Source organism: Lipophrys pholis (genome assembly GCF_963383615.2).
Source record: "Lipophrys pholis genome assembly, chromosome: 5".
In the NCBI taxonomy this organism is placed as follows: Eukaryota; Metazoa; Chordata; class Actinopteri; order Blenniiformes; family Blenniidae; genus Lipophrys; species Lipophrys pholis.
In genome coordinates this window covers 15,551,468-15,574,132 of record NC_137628.1, presented here as the reverse complement: position 1 = coordinate 15,574,132, position 22,665 = coordinate 15,551,468, and the positions used below count along the sequence as shown (strand labels likewise).

The 22,665-nt window shown below is 41.4% G+C and overlaps 2 protein-coding genes across 4 annotated transcripts in view; both read right to left on the bottom strand.

The window, feature by feature from the left end:
- LOC308110519 (tripartite motif-containing protein 2) overlaps positions 1 to 10,075 on the bottom strand; it is a 28,238-nt gene extending 18,163 nt beyond the window's left edge. The window contains exon 1 of one of the 3 annotated variants that reach the window (XM_080464865.1): positions 9,953 to 10,075. Coding sequence is in view for 1 of the 3 variants with exons in the window: in XM_080464866.1 (XP_080320992.1) it covers positions 3,622 to 3,632 (11 nt within the window). In the remaining 2 variants the exon portion in view is untranslated. Of the gene's footprint in view, positions 1 to 3,621; positions 3,818 to 9,952 lie in introns of those variants that run through there. The other 2 variants (XM_080464860.1, XM_080464866.1) reach the window with 2 other exon arrangements.
- Positions 10,076 to 18,057: 7,982 nt separating this feature from the next.
- The window catches only part of fhdc1 (FH2 domain containing 1), a 29,336-nt gene continuing 24,728 nt past the window's right edge, over positions 18,058 to 22,665 (bottom strand). Inside the window, exon 12 of the mRNA XM_080462668.1 lies at positions 18,058 to 22,276. Within this exon, the coding sequence (XP_080318794.1) occupies positions 20,117 to 22,276 (2,160 nt within the window). The 3' untranslated portion in view covers positions 18,058 to 20,116. The remainder of the gene's footprint in view (positions 22,277 to 22,665) is intronic.

Below are 22,665 nucleotides of genomic sequence, written 5' to 3'. Positions count from 1 at the left end.
ATCATTCGCAATGGCAGCTGGTGATAAATTTCTTAGGTGGGGCTATTCATTATTATCCAATTTCAGTCCATATTAACTTCATTTTAATACAGTGTGTTTATAAACTACACTATAGCAATCTTGCCTTTTTTAGGGGCCCACTGATGGAAATCATTGTACTTTTAAAACAGCTAGTGATTAAAGAGCACGTATTAAGAGGACTCTTTTATCAACATACTTGTAAACAAATACAAGCAGATGCTTTATTAGTCCCTTTTAGAAAATTAATGTGTTTTGCGGCTGGTTTACTTGAAATGAGTGTAGGGAAAACAAAAGGTATATCAGGTATATTTTCAAACCACATCAATCCATCTTTCAAAGAATTATAGAATGCTTTGAATGAAACCTCAAAAAAAGAATTGCAAAAAAAAAAAAAAAAAAAAAAATTTTTTTTTTTTTTAAACTGTCAGATTTTCAGTCATTATTCAGCTTTCGGTCAATCACGGAGGGATTTAGCAATCGCTCCAAGTCTCAAATAATGCTGATTGGTTTAATTTCATGTCAGTCACTCATAGTGAACTAAGGCTAATTAGTTTGTTGGGTCAGTAAGCCCCGCCTCCTCGGGGCGGCTTTCACGGCACCCCAGGCTGCTCACACACACATGCCTGTTAGTAGATTTTATAGGGTTTTATCAGATTTTTATAGTGTTTGAATTGGTTTTTATGTATGATGTACAGAGGCTATTACAGTGCATTTAGTGGATTTACTGATCATATGATACTTTTAAATTGTATTGTACTTGTTACAATAACGATAAACATATTCTATTGTTAAAGCAACATAAGACCCATGCGCCAAAGCTGTTGGTATCTCAATGTGCAAATATATATATTTTGGTTGACTGCCAGGCTTTTTAATATACTCTAGGTTGTGATTTTACTTTTAATGGCTGTCAGGATCCTCGTGCAATAAAAGCATCACTTTACTCCTGCCAGTTAGACTTGTTCAGTCTTTTCATACAGTCTGCAAATGGATCATGTTTAAATTTTCCCTTATGGTTACTATAAATTAGTTTTCAAAAGGGAGCATTGTGTTTCCACAAATTAACAGATTTAGATTTTTCTCATCTTTTTTCCGAGTTAAAAAAAAAAAAGAAAAAGAAATTTCATGCTCGGAAAATGCATTCCCCTGACCCCCAAATTCATCATGCTGCTTCAACCCCACCATAAAGTGAACAATGGTGCAAAAGACAGTGGTGACCAGAGTCATTAGGATTCATCTTCTGGGAACCATGAATGTCTGAACAAAAATTCCCTTCAGACAGCAACAGCTAAAAAGTAGATTTTTTGTTTGTATTTTGGGGGTGGGAGGGTTTAAATGCTTTTCAACCCCCAGTTGGGGAAGGCTAATTGCTTCTTCCAACAGGCTCCACTCTGTACTTTATTGATTTACTTGTCTGTCTGAACATCTGAATGAATCTCACAAACTGTGGAGAAAGATGGCACTCATTTCTGTAAAAATGTTGTCATCTTAAGACACCAGAAGAGAAAGACTGAAATGTTGTTGTTGGTTTTTTTTTTTCACGTCATTTGCCCGACAGTTTGATTGGCTGGACAGTCACATCAACCCATTCATCATTGACCTACAAGAGCATAATTATAGCTGCTGGTAGAAAAGCCACAAATGACCTGCCACTTACAGCTCAAGTGACTGTTCTCGTGTGTTATTATGGTTGAAAAATCACCATCATGGAGGGCATCAACAATGACGGAATACTACTCCCTGCGTTTGTATATTGGACCCTTTTAATAAAGCAGTGTGTGCGATGCATGTTTACAAATACAACGTGATTAATGTCAGCACCTAAAGCGAGATTGTGTTGATGTTGATGCTGGTAAATCCATTTCATCGGCAGAGAAGATGAGAAACACGTGTATCTGCAACCGCAAGTCGCCTCAAAACAAAACGCCTCTCCGGCTTCAGGTTTCAGTGGAATCCGGGGGTTTATGCGTCTGTATTGCTGAAGAGGACGACATGTGGCCCATCCCCGAATCATAAGACCACTCTCATGCTAATCTAAAGCAGCCACTGGGGACCGGATGATGAGAGATTAGAGTGGTAGAGCACGCCTCGAGCCAGAACATCCCCCCCGATGAACTCTATACCCATCATCCCCCTTAAAAATGTCTGACATTCACAGTTTTTTTTGGGTTTTTTTTTTTTAACCCTTCTGTCTGGGCGGATCTAAAACATGATGCACCTTTGATAAACTACAACATTTCTGTTCCATGCAGACAATATGTTCCCCTCCGGTTCACATTGCCCGAGTGACCAAAAATAAAAAAAACGACATCAGTGCGTCACTTGGTTTTATATCCACCAACTGTGCACTTCTGGCGACATGAGATAAGACAGTAATGCGTGTATGTCTGTCTGCGTGTGTGTGGAAAGTCTTTCTGTCTGTGGCGTCAAAATTAGGGCTTCCAGAAGCATAAGGTCATTGTAAAGTGACCATGCTGCACATCTGTCAGATTGAATTCAGTGAAGCAACACGCAGTTGGACTCAAACTCCGGACACTTCCTCAGTGAAACATTAACAACATTAAATGTTTCTAGTTTATCTTTAATCGCCATGAGGAACACAGCGACACGCATTGAAATCCATCCATCCACAACAGAGGGGGCATTGTGTTCGCCTCTCTATAGTGGCCAATGCCTTTGGAAGACCATTAGGTATTTAGGGAAAAACTCAAAGTTAAATTTGAAAATCAGTATTACTCTAACTCAGAAATGGTTCTCCAATCTTGTCCTTGCATGTTTAAGCTTGAATGAGCAGATTGATGAATGTGTATGAGCTGGAAGCTGATTACAATTCAATGTCCCATAAACATAAACCTGTAACGACTAAAACGGAGTCTGAGACTTTCAAACCCGCCTGTCAGTGCCAAAGTTTGAAAAATAATACCTTACTTTACTCCTTTCAAAAATTGAAGCTTAAAACACAAAAAATCTTACGACATTACAGAAAGTTAATGTTCACCACAAAGTCCTAGAAATATATTTACACACTGTGAACGGAATGTGACACTTTAGGAGTGAAGTGCATCACAACACATCCCTCACATGTGGTCTGGTCACGCTTAGAGCATCTCCACAGGTAAACAATGCACAATGCAAAGCATCCCATGAACAAAACGTCACATATGTGCATATTGCGAAGCTCCAGACTTTGAGATATAAAACAGCTTTCGCTGTGTAAACACGTTGTGCGGTGCACCTGCTGCTTTTCAAACAGCAGCACATCAGCATCACAAACAGAAACAGGAAATGAAAGTGTGCAGATATACTGTCAAAGCATATAAAACAAAGGCCCGGGGCCATCTGATCTGTAGCTGCAGGCCTGTCTCTCTAGTATTAGCCCACAAGACTTTCGGGGACTGCAGAAGCATCTTTCGTGAGTATTTTTTAGTCGAACAAGCTGACGCACATAAACATCTTGAAAGGCTGGATTCTGTTCAAGGACTTTCCCAAAGCAGCAGCATCACCCTTCCTTTAATTATAAACCCTTCCTGTTTCCTCTCCCCTGCTGGATGACTGCACACACTTTGCACTCCAAAACAAAATCCTCCAAATCACACTTACTTCAACTCCATGGCTGCTCTCCTCTCCTCTCCTGTCCTGTCCTCTCCTGTCCTCTCGCTTCTCTTTGAGGAGGGAAACAAACGCTGTGCTCTGTCACCTAATCCCTCTCATGGCTGGTCTACTGTGGAGTGCGCAGTGGGCAGAGAGGGGAATGCATGTGAGAGGCCTGAGCTGTTACAATAATCCAAACAGACTGACAGGGAACCACTGGGCGAGCAGACACTCCGGGGGGGGAGGAGGGAATGGCCGCGGCGATGTAGAGGAAAAGCCAGGAACCAATCAGAGGTTGCTGAAGAGGCCGGAGGAGGCCGAGCTTAAAGCGCGTGCTGCTCTTTAACCCCACTGAGGGCAAGAGTTGTAGTGAGAAGAAGATAAAGAGCAACAGAGTACAGGAGATCAGACAGACGGTGGAAACATGCTGGAAGTCTGTTTCACAGGCACACATTTCCCTTCGTTCTTTCTAAACTGGCACCACATTTTCTACTGAAGCATCATGGGATCATATTGAGGCAAAAATTGAAAAATATCTTGAAAATCTGCATTTAAAAAAATAATAATAATAATCTATTCAAATAGTGGAATTACACAATCTACCTGAAAAAGCATACAGATTGATGACTTGAAGAGCAGCAGCGGGCCAAAGTCACAATATCTGAAACAAGACGGTCAGAAAAATGAGCAGAGAGCCAGAATAAATGAAAGTATCTCCTGAATGATGCAGGTCAACGTGCAGAACCGCAGCTATTCAGCAACCACAAACATCTCTTTTGTCTGACCCCAGGACGCACACACAAGAGGTGATGCAGTCCAACAGAGGAATAACAATAGAGGGAATGTGTGAAATGTTTTTAACACCAAGAACTAGGAAAAGAAAAACACTGCAGCTCGTGACACTCATATTTTGGCTTGGACTTTATCATGTTTATTCAGCCATCATGACTACACTGGCAGTCATGACGAACATTCTCTTATTTAAGATTGCAAAATTATGATAAACAAGAGATTACGTATGATATATCATACATAATTTTATCATTCTACTACCCCGCAACCCTGAACTGGATAAGCGGGATAGAAAATGAACGGATTATTCTACTATAGTATAATTCTAGAACTATCGTGAAATCAGGCAATATTCAATAGAAAACACATAAGAAAATTCAAAAACAGCAGAGCAGTTGCTTGTGTCAGTGTGAATCTGGGTTATAAAGAAACTGAATGTTGACTTGAAGGTGAAATTGCTCCGTTTTAATATTTTCTCAGTGGATTATTCCAGTTACAGTACTTTCTGGGGTATATGTCATCAAAATGAGCTGCTCAGATCAGAGCAGTGTTGTAGGCAGCAGATGGAACTTGAAAGAAGCTCGACGGGTAAGAGGGTGACTTGAGATTGTGTGTGTCAAGACGGCTGCTTTACCGAGGAGTGCTCTGCAAGCTTTAATTACACCACACATGATGAAACATCAGAAGGATTGTCATGTCAAAACAGGTGAGTTTGACAGAGACGATGAAGGATGAGAGATTTGACTTTGTACTGAAACTTACTGACAGATATCCCCAAATATTTAGTTTAGAAAACTGCTGTAGAGATATGAGGGTAGGAACCATTTGAAAAAATGTCTTAAATGTATGAAAACGTTCTCCAGTGTGTTCAGCGGTGTTTATCTCTGTATTACATAACGGAGTTAGGCTTGGTATTAAGTTATGTGAGGACAGGATTTCCTTCACTGTCTGCACATTCTCCCACGGTTTTATTTTGGCAGAAAAACATCAGGTGCTCAAAAATACTCAAATCAATCATGCTGTCATTGCAGACGCACACTCCCCTTCAGGCAAGAACACACGCCGATACTCCAGAGACCATATATGCCCCCAGAGGTTTTCCCCTTTCTTGGAAGCTTTAATGTTATTGGCAGGCCACAAACATCATTTACAGTAGTTCTACAAATGGATCCATATTCTCCCCTGCACATCCACTCCCACTTCACCAGATTACTGAGCATTGAAAATGGCTCCATGTGGAAACAGGAATACTAGGATTCCATTGTTTTGTAGGTTATATGTATACAATTTGACTGAGTCTAACTAGTGAAAGCAGATCAGCTGAAAACACCAGAGAAAGTTCCAGAAGTTGAATCCACATCTGGTCCAGGTTTACAAAGTGGTCTGAATGAAATGTATTTGAATGGATGCAAAGTAGTAAATAATACTGAACCGTGTATTTATCCATCCTCTGACTGTAATTACACAAATTAGGCACTTCAGCTCCAATATAAAGTATAACACACAGGAGGGAAAGCACCCTTAGTTACATCCTCCCGACACAGACTTCCTCCCTCTTTTCACTTTGTCTCAAGCATCCCTACGCTGCTTCAATCACTACCACTTTGGCCACTAGGGGATGCAGTTGGACCTATTTACATGGCAAATGATTAATAAGATTACACAAACACCATGAAAATGGTGTGTAATTGTTTTTATGTCCACATGTAAAAACAAAAAAAAGAAAGAAAAAGAAAACAGCTCATAATATTGCTGAAGCTAACAAGTCAGACAATCTTGAGTAGCACTGGAGGCTGACGGCTCCGAGGCGAAGATAACTAAAGAGAGACCAGTGAGAAACTGCAGCAGAGCATGACAGGCTTCAAGATCTCAGTTACATTTCATTACTCATTACGTGGGGGGGAAAAAAAAAAATCCTGCAAGTTTAATAATGGTGACTTTCATTCTTGCTGCACCTCATTCGACAGCCCAAAATGTGTACTTTCTGAAAATGAAGTCAGATTTGATGTTTCTCAAATACTATTTGTATCACAGAGAAAAATTACCAAAAACATGCAACAATCACTGTTTTTGGGTGAAAAGTTATCTAAATGTTTGGACTTCGCATTGTAAACTTTAATTGAAAAATCACTATTTCGGCATAACTGGTGTTGATATGTTTGCATTATGTGTGTTTTCAGATTCATTAAGCAAAGTTGATTTTTCATCTAAAAAGAAATGTAAGCCAGATCTTGAAGCCTGTCCAATGTGAAAAATAATGCAAGAAGTTCAAAGATGTTGTTGAGGTTATTTCTTACTCTGCTGAGCTATGGACGCACACAAAAACTAATCACTCGACCTGAGGACAAGGAAGCAAAAAAGTTCTAAAAGATAGAAAGAAGGCATGAAATACTTTAAAAAGAAAGCACAATTTGGACAAAGCCATTGCTTGTTTGAGCCAAATGTTTCATTTCTTACCATAAAAGTCAAATTAGCACAATTATGTGAATATTAAGATATGATAATGAATTCTCGGAAGTCATGATGGCCTCTTCCTTTATTTGTTAGTAGTTAATGGGTTAAGTGATTATACAGTCTCGATGGCTGTAATTATTTTCACTATCTTGCAAATATAGATGAGTAAAAACTAAACGGTAAGTAAATGCCACTAGTAAAATATACAAAATTGATTTCATAATTATTTTTCTTTTTAGACTTTAGCAGTCTCAAAGCCCTCCACACTGTTTAGAGTCACATTTACATATTGTCATGCGAGTGCTCAACATCCATCAGGATTAAAATCTCGCACACATTTTACTGTAACATCGGAAAGTGTTTTCTAAAATTCTGTACTCCACTAAAAAGTCTCAGAGACTATTTACATGCACACCTGAGTCAAGCTACAATTGGATTTCAGTCGATTCATCGTTGAAATGGTGGCGCGGAGGTGATGATATGCACTCTTTATTGGGCCATGACCTGCGACAACAACATGAACCACAACAGTCAAAACGAGCTCGGAAGTTAGAAACACAATGTTTCACTTCTTCCGTCTGCAATCCGCTTTATGTTTTCACATGCAGTTTGTCCCACAGCTCAGGATATGGTGTAGGAGATGGATGGATGGATGGGTGGAGGGGTGTCATGCAAACATAGTGGATGTTTGTTAGTGTGCCCCCTGCTGCTTTTGATTTGCACTAACAATTCCAAACCTACTACCCCCCCCCCCCCCCCCCCACACACACACACACACACACACACACACACACACACACACACACAATCGATGCTACAACTCAGTTAGGAGTAACTAAGCCGACTGATGTCCAGAATTAATCCATCAGCTCTAACGAGGCAGACGTGGCTGCTGAAGAGCCTCGACTGATCCTGGAGCAGCAGTTCCATTGATCCTGAGAGGTGAAAGAGGCACACAGCGACGGTTCGCAGTGGCGAGCCTCCGGGGCCTGCAGTCAGCGAGCAGGAGAGACATCAATACCCCCACCAGCCAGCATGCACTGGAAAAATGTGTCCACATAATCACAGGCTCACGGTCAACTTGCTGAACATGAAACATCATTGACTCAAACTGTTTCTACCTTCTGGGTTTGTCTGCTATGACTTTATATTTGTATTTTGTAAATACTTCTCTGTTGCATGTGAACAGCTTTAATCTTGGAGTGAAATGTAGTTACATGGTTTATGGTTCTATGAATATGGCTTCAAATCTGCTCATTACACACTCTGTCCATATAAACTACAGCCACGTACAATGAAGATATTCAAACATCCACACTATAGTGGCTCATGTCAGTTTACTCTTCTGAGCAATAAGCACTGCTTCTTTTCTCTTGTTTGTAATATGTGACTATCATGCATCCATTATAATCAATGTTTAATTTCATCAAAATAATATGAATCTATGTGACTCCTAAAGGTGTTTTATCACCTCTGTCCCGAGTTATCTTTTTTAATCAATTGTTCACTGCCGTCTTAACTTGATTTATATATTTGCTCTCACTCTAAGTTCTGTAATGTACTTGCAGACTTCCCTGATCAGCCACGACGTGGTGTGACAAGTCAAGCAGCTGCTCTGTGTATAAGTTGCATTAATGCAAAGCACTGACTCATCGGGTGTATTCCTCCTTTAGCAGGAAAAGACTCTCACACTGCCGGCCGGCGCTCCGGCTGCAGCACAGCTCACTGCAGTGGTGCCAAAGTTTACTGCATCGCTCCCTGATTCCTGTCCTCATGCAGAAGCTTTTTACTGCATTAAAGTCCCAACGACTGAGAAAACAGCAGCCAGAGACAAAACCACTGATCACACATCAAAGATCTGGCAGAGTGGGCAGAACCGAGGCGAGGAGGGTTTGATCCACTCAGGTCGTATATAAAGGAGAATGAAGCAGTCTCCTGAAAGGAATGTGACTGTGGTGAAACAGCGTCACGTATTTTATACAAATAAACCTTTGTGCAATGAGTGAATGACGTTCAATGAAATATAATGGCCAATCATCTCTTCACTTGACTAGAAAGTTAGATAGTTTTACATTGTGCACTATTTTAAGAGACGGATGTGAAAATTTCATGATTTGTATCACTGCGATTGGTCTTTTCATCAAACTTAAAGCTAATTTCCATAAAAGATGCAAAACTGAATGAACGCCAATGTACAGTATATACTGAAAGTATTTTCATAAACTGACCATTGACGATAATAAAACAGTCTGTGTGTAAAAGATGCAATGAAAGATTCGTGTTTCACAGACATTCTAAACAATTAAATGTACAAACAATATGAAATAAATACAAATTAGTCAGAAAAATTCCATCGATAACACTTGACTTTGCATACTCCTCATAGGTCCAAAATCAAAGTCAAACTTAAACTACAGAAGACGTTTCCAACTACAGTCATTTGAAAGAATCTTGTATTAGGATATTGGAGAGATTCGATGTGTCCAGTTTAGGTCAGACAATGATTTATCCTTAAAGGGGGAATTCTTTTTTTGTGGTTCCCCAGTGTGTACATTTACATTCATGCATGCATTCAGGCAATACACAAATAGTAATTGAATCATCAATCGCCAATCTGTCAACGAATCAATCAATGGGGCAAAGGGAAATGTCAGAATGGCAAAACAAAAACCAACACAGCTTTTGGCAAATCAGAAGCCTGTTAGTTAATCTGAGCGGTCTGCAGGGAGAAAACCGATTGGGAACCAATGCGGCCACAGTGTGCACCACCGAGCGTCCTTACACTTTACAGAATGTGGACCATGAAATGCATTCAAAGCTATAAACTGTATGTGTATAGAGACATGAAACCCCCAATCATGCGACACTTCAGGTCCCAACTCCACACTCACTTCACTGAAATTCAGATGTTTGCAGTGCACGAATGAAAGATTCATTAAAGTGATCCTCATTCACAAATCAACACGTCATATGATTAACAACATTTAAAAGTTAATTCACACGTTTCAATGTTGCACAAGCTTTCTTTTTTTTTTTTTTTTTCAGGTTGGAAGCAAAAGTCTTCAAAATTACTGAAGTTGGCGTGTCCACTCACCTAAAGGTCTTTTTATCATCTGCGTGAAAACTAGGATGACGCACGATGACGCACGGTAATCCTTCACAGGGGTTTTCCTACTTTAATCGGTTGCAGTTCCGTTCGCTCCGCCGTCCGGTCTGCAACTACAACCCACTTCCACTTCACTTATTAAAGAGATCCCGCGGACAATAAAAGGGAAAGGCAACCGCAGCCGGATGCGCACTGAGCCAACCCAGTCCGACACTCCAACAACAACTTCAATCAATATTACATCCGTGCGTAAAGATAGCCGGGGTAACCATGCGTGATTTCTTTTCTATTTTTTGTTAGTGTCACGCAAGCAGGTTTGTTGCAAGTGATCCACTGAGGACGGGAAATGGAAAAGGTTCTTTTTTTTTTTCATTTCAAGATGACCTGTGTCATACAAAGAATCACAAAATATTTCCACTTTCCCTTTTAGAAAAAAAAATACAATTTTACACCATATAATATAATTATGTATAATGAAAGAAATCAATTTAAACAAGAATAAAGTATATATTAAAATAACTTAAACTGATTGTTTGTGCAGCTCCAGCTTCTGATGGGACATCCCAGCTCTTTGAACTGTGGTTTCCAGTCAAACCCCTCCCTTCTTATGAGGGAGGCTGTTGCTGGGGCAACTCTGCATTATGCGGCAGCCCATGAAAGACTCTTTTCACATTAAAAAGAAAGAATCAAGTTATTTGCATTCCTCTTCCATTAATGATTTTGTGTGACACAAACAAAGGCGGCGTGAGGTTTATTGTCTGGTGTGTATCAGAGGCAGGGGCGTCGGATGGGGGGGGGGGGGGGGGGGGGGGCTATGCACGTGGAAGCTGCACAACTATTTGATACAACCAATGCACTGTGGGTCTGTGTGCATGCGCGTGTGCGTGTGGGCGCGTGCATGTGCCACAGTGAATGGGCACCTGCTTAGCATGCTGTGCACAATCCCAATCTTGGTGCAAAGATTTCAGTTTGTTCCAGCATCTCATTTCTGCTTCCTGGTGTCTGACGGGTACAGTAAGAGCCCATAATGTAACTTTAGTCAATTCCAAGGTGTTGTACAAACACAACAAACAATTAATCAAATCTCTCACTACGGACAGGTCAGTTCAACCACAAACCATCATAAGGGTAAATAAACAGCAATTCAATGCTATGCTACAGTTCTGAAGCTAATTTCTAGCTAAATGTATGTGTGTTTGTTTTTAACCAAAGCAGGCCAAGTTTGACCATCTGATGATGATTTGACGTTGTACCAGTTTACAGCTGCCTGTGCCTGCTGCTGCCATTAGTTCAGTAGAGCATGCTGGGATTAACCGAGGCCTCCACTGCTGAATAATTAACCAACTTCTTTTGTCTCATTCAAGCTTTCTCCAATGTAACACATGTTTCGGACCAAATTGCAGTGAAAGATTGAAGCAACATTGTGATTTAAGATTTTTATATTCACTTTAAGACTCAGTGTGAATAGTTGCTGCTCATCTAGAAAACCAATCAGGTTGAGATGCATCAACCAAGAGATGGATGTGTATTGAGATCATTTATGAAATAGGGTGTGGAAAAACAGCAAATACACAGTTGTTTAGGACTACATGAAGATGCTGTATAATGCAGAAAATACTGTGTAGCACTTTTGCTAGAACTGTTGGTAAAAACGGAGATGATGTATATTAAACAGAAAATCAGTGACTGGATTTGAATACAGCACTGATTTAGTGCCTTCACTCCATTTTTAACATTTTCAAAAAGAATGATTAGGTCAGTTTATTTGATGAAAGACTCCGAGTTGCTAAGAAGGTGAATTCTTTATAGGGTATTTTTCTATAGAGAAACAGCCTGTATTCATAAATTATAGATATTTCATGATGGATTGGGTTAAATTGTTGACCATCAGGTGTGAGGGACTCGTGTTTTGTTGTGGCTGGAAGAGCATCTGGTCTAAAAACAAATCAAGTCGAAGGGGCAATTCTTTATGACCTTTTATGGCAAGCCCTGTAAAAAGGAAGCATTTGAACAGACACTTCTAAATAACATGTTTTTCAAGAATGGAAGTACCATTCAACTTTAAATCACATTGCAGCAGGTAGTCACGGTGGATAACAAAATCCAATCTAAGTAATCGTATCCACTCACGGCTTCTTCTCCCCAGTCGCCAGGTTTGCTTTTGCTTTTTATATTTTATTTTCTTAAAATGTTTTATTTCAGTGCCTTTGTGAGGCACTTTGAACCGCCTTGTGTCTGAATGATGCAATACAATTAAACTTGTCTTGCTTAAAGTTACATGAGCTTACACTTGGACGTCAAGGCTTCAACCAACAGCTAATTTTACCTGATTAGTCATTTTGGGCATGGAACAGTAAAAAAAAAAAAAAAAAACCTTATATGAACCAATTTGAAGTTTTTAGTCTGATGCTGTCGCACAAAACATCAAACGCAGAGACCGAAACAACACAGACACGTTGCACTTTCGACCATAAAACAAATCCTCACTCCATGTTGCTGTGCTCCAGATTTCTCTCCAGCCTGCTGTTCTCTGCGCCTGCGAGGTCAGTCTTGCGGTCGGACCTTCACCAAGGACTCATGTGACGCAGATCTGAGGACAGAAGGACGAGGAGATTGTCAGCATCGCTCACATCAACACTCCACTGTCACTCAAAAGCTTCTCGCTCTCTCCGATAGGTTCTGACATCGTGCGTTGTCCTTTACTTCACGTGAAAGCTGTACATCCAGTATATGTTGTTTTGTTTGTTTATTCAGAATCTAGAACTGTTTGTTTGCTTTTCAGCCTGGTGTAACACGGGTGCCTCATAGGTGGTTGATAAAAACAGAACACTGAAACGTAAAGTGGAAGTATACACATCTAAATGTGTATATTTATGTTTGTATAGTCGTGCAAAGTTGCACACATTTGCAGACACACTCACACAGACATGAAGAAGCCAAAGCACAACATAAATCAAAACAGAGAGTCGCCAATAAGTCAGAAATGCATGTTTTTGGACTGTAGTAATCCAGAGTAGCCGGAGAAAACCCACGCATGCACAGACAGATATGAACCCAGACTTGCACTGGGGATATTCTTACTACATTCCAAAACAGACAGTAAAACACCTCAGTAAAAAGTAATGTGAGCAGAGTCATTGTGTGTGAACGGGCTGCTAATCCCGGTGGTCGGCTGTTGATCTCTCTCTGATAATCCCTCAGGCTGCAGCTGAATGAGAGCATGGATTTCTGGCATGTTGTTAAAGTGTGATCCAAGATGTGACACATTTACATGCATAAATCAGTTAAAGGTCAGGCAGTGATCCAGGGAGACGAATATGCAGTGGCATTTTGTCCTTTAAGGAGACAGGAAGTGAGGTCACCGCCAGGGCAGCGTAGTACACCTCTGTGCAGACTGTCAGGTGGTATTAAAATAGGCAGTAATGTGTTTTTGTTTCAAAAAAGCACTAAGTTGCATTGATATGAGAACACGTAGCAGTAAAAGGTTGAGGCATATGTTTATTTAACATTTTTGTTTTGTGGTTGTTGCTCAGAAACTAGGGAACCTAAAAGAACAGTTTTTTTCCCCTCCAAAACAACACTGACTGCAGTAAATATGCAAAGAAATGTTTTCATGAAACAGGCAGAACTGACTCACTGGTTTTCAGGGTGGCGTTGTTGCAACGTCCTCCCTGCACGGAAACACTGAGGTGGTTGTCTCTGATCCAGGAGGCCTGTTTCATCATGCTGCAGTCAAATGCAGGAGAACATCCCAGAGCTGTTCTGAAAAATCCTGCAAACTGCCCAAAAACTAGCGGTCCTCCAGCGATTCCTCCGGATGTGCGGCAGAGAGAAAGTGGAGATCCCGCTCTTCAGGTGTTAGGTTGAGCTGCAGGATAAGGAGGGATTGGGAGGAACATAATCCCTCGCACATGGCGCCAGCAACTTTGATCTAGAGATAAACGTGCCAAGTCACGAGCTGTTTGAGGTCTCTCACTGTGCAGCAGTTTTGTCTGCTCCTAATGTTGGAGAATCACGGCCACAAAGTCCAAGTGAAGCCCGATGGAGACCTGATGATGTGGACCAGGTCATCAGTGGGTCATCAGGGCCGGAGCACCGCTTATACATTATTACTTCATACAATAATGAAAACAGAGGGTTGACTTCACGAGACCTGATGCACATTTTTATGAGTATATGTTAATTAAAGAAACTAATTATCAAAGATTCAGAATAGATTCAGTGGTGCTATATGCTTACTGTTGATATGTGGTCAAATCAATTCCTTTCAATCAATCACTCCAGTGAAAAGAAAAAGTCATTACTCAACAGAAAACATTTAATTTATTCATTCATATGTAGCATTTTTCAACTGCTATTTTTTTTCAGCGAAAAATATCCAAGTTTTCTTTGTGGTTGAATAAAGTTAAAAAAGAAAAAAATGAAAACAAGTGTCAGTTGGAATTGATTCAGCTCTAATTTGGATAAAGCAGGTAAAGACATTGCAGCATTCACCTCACAGCATTTATTCTACCTCTAGCTGTTAGTGTTTGTTCAAGTTTGATGACCCCAGAAGCAATAATTTATTTCATATTCGAACAATTCTTCCCGACAATTCTGTAAATAGCCATTTTTAAATATAAATGTTGAAGTGTAACCAGTACATGTTCTGTAATCTGCAGATGGACGCTTATTAAGAAACTACTTTTTTTCTCAAAGGAATTAAGTGATGTAATATAATATTGTCGTCATTGAGGCCATTTACTGATCCTAAAACCTCTAAATGTATCATATTTTGCCACTTAAATAAATGAAATAAGATATCCAAGGTGAGAAATGTCCCAAAAATATCATAATTCTGCTTCAATCTTTCATGAAGTACAATTTTTCACGCAATGAATTTTGGGAGATTATTTACAACAATGACAACTTTGGTTCTATTTTTTGAATAAAGGACCAGATTTTGTATAAATAGCTCCACCAGACACACACTGAGCTTGTGGTTACTGGTGACACTTAAATTGTATTCGTACAGATGATTGTTTGTGTCAAAGTGCAAGTCTTTGTTTGGACTGTGGAAACAAAACTGAGGCTGTATGTCAGTTTGACATGATGACCTTCCTCACCTGTTGACATTAACAGTTTTAAAATCATACAACTATGATGTATTACTCTTTCGTTGTCAAGTGGCTTGTAAATATTGTGAATTGAAACGTTTTCTGAAATATGGCCTCACCATTAAAAACAATACATTAGAGAAAAGTGATTCCCCCCCCCCCCCCCACTTTAGTCTTTATTGATTGAAAAAAGTGATTTTATTTTATATTAGTGTCACGTTAGTGACTTTGCAGAGCTCAAATAAAAGACTGCTGCCCTCTGGTGGTCAGAGCGTCACGTGCATCCGCTGTCTGTACCAGGTTCATCCTGCAGAGGGTCACACAGGTTGTTTGTTCCACGTCACTGAGAGAGATCCTGCTTGTTTATGACTTTGTCAGAACGTGTGGCATTTCCATTCTCCTCTAAACACCAACATATCATTAACATTCTGTAATTACTCAGTATAAGATAAAACATAAGGAGACAAGTGGTTCAAAACAGGGTTGACCTAATTTCTGTTCTTGTTATTTGTGCTTTTAGTAAGCTTTATTTTGTAAGGTACCCTTGAGTTTTAGAAAGTGCTTCATGAATACAATGTATTCTGAATAAACTTTTGTGTTTGTGTGACTTTGTGGTTTAGTGGCAACACTGCCTCTATTGGCAGTGACAAAACAAATGAGACAGAAGTTAAACCATAGTTTTCCATTTTCATTACTTGTTGGCCAATAAATAGTGCTAATATTGCTTTTGTAAAAATACAATATCACATAAGCTGATGAACTAAATAACAGCACAGCTGTTATTTATGAAAGCCGTGCTGTTATTCAGAATATAAGCTCTCCCTGTCATCAATTAATGCTTTAATAACAACATTTTATATAAATTAATCCTAGATGATCAATTTCAAACATGAATGAACTACATTGAGTTCCATCATATCAAACTGAAATCTATTAAAAAGGCTTAACTTTTATTTTGTAAAGTAAAGCAAAGTAAAAGAGATTTGATATCGATTCAGTATGCAAACTGTGTGTAGAATTTGCATGTTTCCCCCTGTGCATGCATTGGCTCTGTCCAGCTCAGGGGCGTCAAACACTACAACTTCCACCCACAGTTCAAACACACATTAGTCAGTTCAACCGGGGAGTCCACATTTACTTGTAATGTGTCTCTGTATGACCTCTGTGGAGGATCGGTGACCTTTTGCATCATCAACAGACCTTTTAAAAATCAGTGCTTCATTGTCGCGCCGTTCATCCAAACACACACCGGGATCAGACGTCCTGTTTACACAGCAACATGTGATTTTATTTATTTCCATGATGTCCTCACCAGAAAGATAAACTGCAACAAGAGTGACAACACAACTGCTCTAGAGATCAGACATGATCATTTGTTCCATTTTTCTTTTGTATTTTCCATCGTGGGGCTTGAAGATTTGCGACGACCAAGCAGAGCTCCTATTTGCTTCAGCGATGAAAGCAAGAAACAAGTTTGCATCACAAATAATCACAGCAGCATTTTAAAGGTAACCCAAAAACATACAGCGTCTAGCCGGTCCTACCCAGAGTGCAGAAGACATCTTGAGGGTTATTCTGTCATGTCAGATACATCGATGTCGTCCCACAAGACGTTGGTATGCGACACGGAAAAGATTCACCATTAAGTCACACGAGGAGTCACATGAAACAAATGCCTTTCAAACTTTTACAGGGGGTCGTAACGTGACAGATTTGTGGACCGTATTGACCTTTCAGGTTTACACAGCCTTTAGTTCATGGGGGTAACTGATGTTTGGCCTGTTACCACGGCAACCATCCCAGAATAAGGAAGTTGTGGTGAAAAGGGCAAAGTGAGTATTCAAATTCCACAGCGGCGCTGCCGCAGTAAGCCGGTCGCATGTAATGTAAAGGGCACCCATTGTAACCTGCAGGGCTGTGAATGGAGCGGCAGCAGGGGGCATTATGGGATATACAAAGGATGGAGCTCAGTGTGCAGAAAAACAACTTGTGCTCTAAATGGAGAAAATCATCTTAAAAGCTCATGAAAGTCTCAACTTTACTTTAAAAAGATGTCCACTCCATGAGACGTTTCACTTGATCCAGTGTTTAATAGAGCCGATGGGTCATTTTCAACATGTTTATTTTGATAGAACATTTACTGATTTGTGTTCTTGGGTGTTTGCATTAAATTAGTCTTTGTTATTTCAGAGGTACCCGTGGAAAACTTCACTTTTCCGTCTTATAAAACTGGTGAAAAGTCACAGTGAAGTGCCATGAGTCGTTATTTTAAAGCTGAAATGATTACGTAAATAAAGGATAAAGATATTCAGCTTTAGTTTGGATATTTTGTACATTCAGTTTGGGGGGGAAAAAAACAGTTTAAAATGACCTGAATTTACTCGTTTACTGATCGATGTAGATGAAAATACAATTTTCTAGCAAAAGATATATGGTAAACTTCTCTCTCTTTTATTGAGTTCTGGCTTTTAATATTTCTTTCAAAAGACTAAAGTCAGAAAAACCGACTTGTTTGTTGTAGGTCTTTAATAAATAACTATTTGGCTCCATACCAGAATTTCATTCTTCATATTTGGACATGTGACAGAGAACCAACGTGGTAAAGGACTCCAGTGTGACTTTATTATCTGACACTCGGGGATGTAAAGTTTCCGCGGGGAGTGGACCACACACAGCGATTCGTCACAGTGGACCTTTTGTCTTGCTGCTCTATTGGCTTCATTTGCATTACAGGGAACAGGAAGACACACGCTGCAGGTCAGCACTCGCTATCATCTGAGGCAGATGTGGATTCTCTGACTGTTTAAATATCTGCGCTGACTCATGCTGTAAGCCTTGATATGTTTATGTGATGTGAACATGCTGATAGTCAGAAAATACTACGTAGTCATGTACAAAGTGGAGTTACTGTCTCAGTTCAATGAGATGGAATGTATAAAAGGTTGTTTTTTTTACGCTCCTTTTAAAATCAAGGAGTGTTTTTTGTTTGTTTTTTTTGATACTGGTGATGGATCGGCTACATTAGGCTTTAAGGCGATGCACTGGCGCGAGTGTTGTTACCATTAAGGTAATGGCACAATGCAATTTGAAAGGCAAGTGGTATGACGTGGTCTGGATTTGTGTCTCCTTATGGTTTGCATTGAAGTCACAAAGCCGCAAATATGTTTTCTAAAAATGAGGAAAACTAAAAGCCTAAGAAGCCCGATTACTTTGTCTGTTAAAGGATCGTACACTGCATATCTATATAGAATAGATGCCTTTTTTCACAAACGTATCATCCTTCAACTCATATTTTGAACATTAACTCCAAAATCACAAACCAAACACAGTCCTTAAAGAAAGTATGTGACAGTTTCTGCAATTCTAAGGCTGCTGTAGATAATCCGACATGCTTAAAAGAGTTGATGCTGTCCTCACTTAATCCCACACACACACACTGGACTTTTAACGCGTTTCTCCGGTTGCACCCATGTTTGCTATCCAGATTCTTGTCTTGTACAAGAAACACAATGTAAATGCATACAGTTGAAATCAAATATGAAAAGATTTGTGGTCAAATGTAAGTGAGAACAAAACTTCAATAGTCTCTCTGACAACTGTCTAATCTTCATGCTGAACACCACCACATCTGACAAGCTGTGCCTGGATAAACCAACTGGTGCAACTAGACAGAGGCTTTCAAAGTTTAGCTTATAAGAAGAAGACATGCAAGAAAACTGAGAACCGTTGGAACCACGTGGATGCACCATTACTTAACAATTTTAGTTTTTATTTTCTGAATAAAAAGATGCCGTTCGTGTTTGGCTTGAAGGAGAAGAAAGATTATCTATAGTTGTGTTTAGATCAGGGGGTTTCAACGAGTCTTTGTGGAGAATTTATTGTTCTTTTTTTTTTAGAAAACCACTTGTGCTCTTGTGACTGTAATGCAACCGACAGAAAAGCCAAATTATTTAACATCATTAGACTTTTGTTCCCATTGGACCAGATCTGGTAAGGTGCAAGTCCAGACATTAACCTTCACAGAAGAAAGATTTGATTTTAATGTAAAAATAACCCCATGAAAGATGAGATTTTGGTGTTATTTTATATACGTTTGATGGTCTTTTTTTTCTTTCTCTTCACAGTATTAACATTTATGGTGTTTCAGCCTAAACAGGAAACATTTCCTACCTGCTACTCCACAATATAATGGAGGAGTTCTAACACACCCACGAACTACTGACACATACAAAAAAAAAGGTACGAGAAGTACCACAGTTGGTGTACACCGGCGTAACGTCTGTGACCTTATATGTTGTGATTGCTCGAACGTATCGTGTGTTTGTGAATAAAAAGTGACGTTGCAGTACTTTTAAAACTGGTCAGATTCGACATCTTCATCATGCAGAACCAAAAGAACGATCCTACTTTTTGGAGCTGGAGCAAGGTCACTGCGATCTCGCTGGAGGTGTCGAGCGAAGGGAACCACGAAAGCCAACTAAGCACGGTTGGTCTACGCCAGGGAGAGAGCAAAGAACTAAACGACACTGGAGCAGCAGCAAGATAAGATACGACCAATCTTGTAACCCTGAATGAAACAGACACTGAAACTCAGTCTCAAATTGTCAAGAGCTAATTAGCAGCATTAGATAATAGTGTTCGACATTGTCACAGGCGACGTACATACAGCATATAGACAGCTAAGCAGGCAAAAAGGCATCTGTTTAAAAAAAAAAAAACTAAAAACAAAGGCCAGTTTGCCACTTGTCGGTTTACTTAATGCCCCCCCTTTAAGAAAAAAAGGAAGTTGTGAATTGTTGCTTTTTTTTTGCACACAAAAAAATGCAGACGTGTTGAAAAGTTAATTGCATCTTGGTCTCTTGCGGAACCTGATACAGAGTCAGCTACTGGAGGAACATTACAGGGTGAGGCAGCTTAAAGTCCACTTGAGATGCTTGTATTTTGCATGATATGATGGGATAACAGCACTCTAGATGGGCAAGAAGAGCAGATATCGATTTTACGCCCAAAGTCACTGCCTGTTTGTCTTCCTGCGTTCGGTTTGTTCGGATCGCCCTCACTTCCAGCTCGGCTTTGTGTTCCTGCCGGTCGCCGCCACGTCTCTGGGCTGCACGGACTTCTCAGAAAAGATGCTGCCTTTACGAGTGTCCTCATGTGCTGAAGGTGGAGGGGGGGTCTCACTGCGGTGGCTGCTGCGACTCGCCGCCCTCACGCTCTGCACCCGGCGCAGGCTTGTCCCCTGAGGCCGCTCCTCGCTGGTGTGCACCGTGGGTAATACCCGATTCTGCTTCGCGGACGCTTGCCGGCCCACGAGCGAGGGGCTGCGGGACGGCGTGGACGGGACGGACATTGGGCCCAGCTCCCTCTTGGTTCTGGAAGAGGAAGCCACAGTGTTACGGGCAAAGCTGGGGATGTCGAAAGTGTTTTTTGTGGCGCTGTACGATTGCGAGGTGCTGTTCTCGGAAGAAGCTCCGACTTGGCTCTGAGCCTGAGCCTGGGCCAGGGCTCTCATGGTGGAGCGGCACATCTTCTCCTCGGGCGCAGGCTTGGGAATGTTGCGCAGCGGTTTGGCGCTCGGCTTGTTGAGGGAGGCTTTGCGTGGCATGGAGTCACGCGCCCATCTCGTAATGCTCCCCGTGGTGCTGCTCGCCCTCTGGGATTTTGAATCCTCGGGAGGCAGGCTGGAGTGACGAAGAGGTCTCGTCATCTTCTCGCTCCTTCCTCTTGCCGGCGTGCTCTGGTCTCGGAGGGGCCTGCACGTGTCTCCATCCTCATGCGCCGGGGGTCTCTCTGTACGCTTGCTACTGCCTGTCCTGGTGAGCTTGGTGATGGGGACAACTTTCCGCATGCCCTGGTTCTCGCTACTGGTCAATGTCCGCACCACACGACCGCCGTTGTTCTTTGTCACTTTGTTGGGTTTGCTCTTTGCGTTTGCTGGTTTTCTGCCGATCCTCTGGGCGTCTTTCTCCACCGCCTGCTTTCCTTCTGCAGTGTCACAGCTCTCCGTGTCCCACTCCTCCGTGGTAGCAGATGGAGTCATGGATGCTGCGTCTACTGATTTTGGCGCCGAGAGGTCACTGGTTGAAACAGACTGATCGTTGGGGGACATGGACTCTAGATTCGAGGATAGAGAGCTGGGATCTTGCTGGCTCCCCTGATCTCTGCTGCAGTCTGTTGTTCTAAAGTGAAGCCCTGAGTCTGCTTCAGAGTAATCCAGAGTGACAGAGCAGTCCGTTTCTGTGCAGTCCAGTATGTAAAACACTGGTTTCTTATTGGACGCGGAGGTATCTAGCGGGAGGGGAATATCACAAGACGTTGATGAAACTGTGCTGTAGTCCTCGTCTTTCTCTCTCTCAGCGGAGAGCCTGGCCTCTGTGGCAGGTTCTACTTTACCTTCCACCGATGCTTTTTGTTCTGCTCCTCTCTCTAAAACTTGCTGAAGATTTTCCAGATTCTTTGGAGACGACCGTTGCTCTTCTTCTAAATCTGTCACCACAGCGTCCCCAAGGTTGACAAAGTGCATGTGATTACTGTTGTTGTTTGGACTCGGCAGGTCGAAAGCTTGCGGGCCTCGAACTAAAGTATGCTTCTCCACACTAACATTCATGTGGCTGGTAATTGATGGGTTGGTAATATGGGCAGACTTCTGAAAGACACTATAGGGACGAGGCAGCACACTGCCCTCTGACACAGATGAGTAATTGTTGTTGTTGATGTATGGGTCTTCATTATCATTCATCCCAGAGGAGGAAAACCTGGCCAGTGGGCTGATGGGTTCAGTCTCTGCACGCGGGGATGTGACCTGTCTGTCGCAGCCCAGCTCCCGGTTGTTGTCTTGGGCTAAGATCCAAGGGGTTGTCCTCCGTTGGGGAGGGCGGCCTGACCGAGGTAGGCTGTTAAACTTTGAATAGTCGGTGGGATTCCCGTTCCCAAACAGCTCGAGGTATCCTCGGAGCTCTTGGTCAGCTATGGAGGTCACGGTGTGACGGTGTCGGCGGGCGCTGGCAGAACGCCCCAGCGGGCTGTGTGGACTCTGAGACCTCGTCTGGAAGAAGTCCAGAAGACCTTCCTTGGTGAGCATGTCCACATCGTTCTCGCTGCTGCTGCGCCCGAATCCTCCAGTCTGATCGGCCTCTGACCAGGCAAAACGCTTCTCCTCCAGTTCTCTCAGACGGCGCTGTCTGGCTGCTTCCTTCAAATCGCGATCCATGTTATCCTGAGAGAAAAAGGGAAAGGTGCTGTGAGAGAAAATCACTACATTCAGTCATTTTCTGAACTCTGAAGGCGCATTTCTCATTCAAAGATAAGATCATCAACGCAACTGCTGTATATGTCCTAAGATAAACAGCTGACGGTGCTGTTCCGATTCTAGTGGTTTGCGAGTTATAGAAGATGTGTCACTTTGCTTACGTCTTATTTACTGTCATGTTTCTCTAGTCTAATATACAATAACATAGTTTGACTTTAGTTGTTTATTTAAGAGCTGATGGTCAACACATCTGACTGCCGTCTGTGAGAATCATCTTTGATTATTGGAGGAGCAGCTGGAGTAGATTTGGTGCACTTTCGATCCAACGGCTGGCAGTTTGATCCTGCAGTTAACCT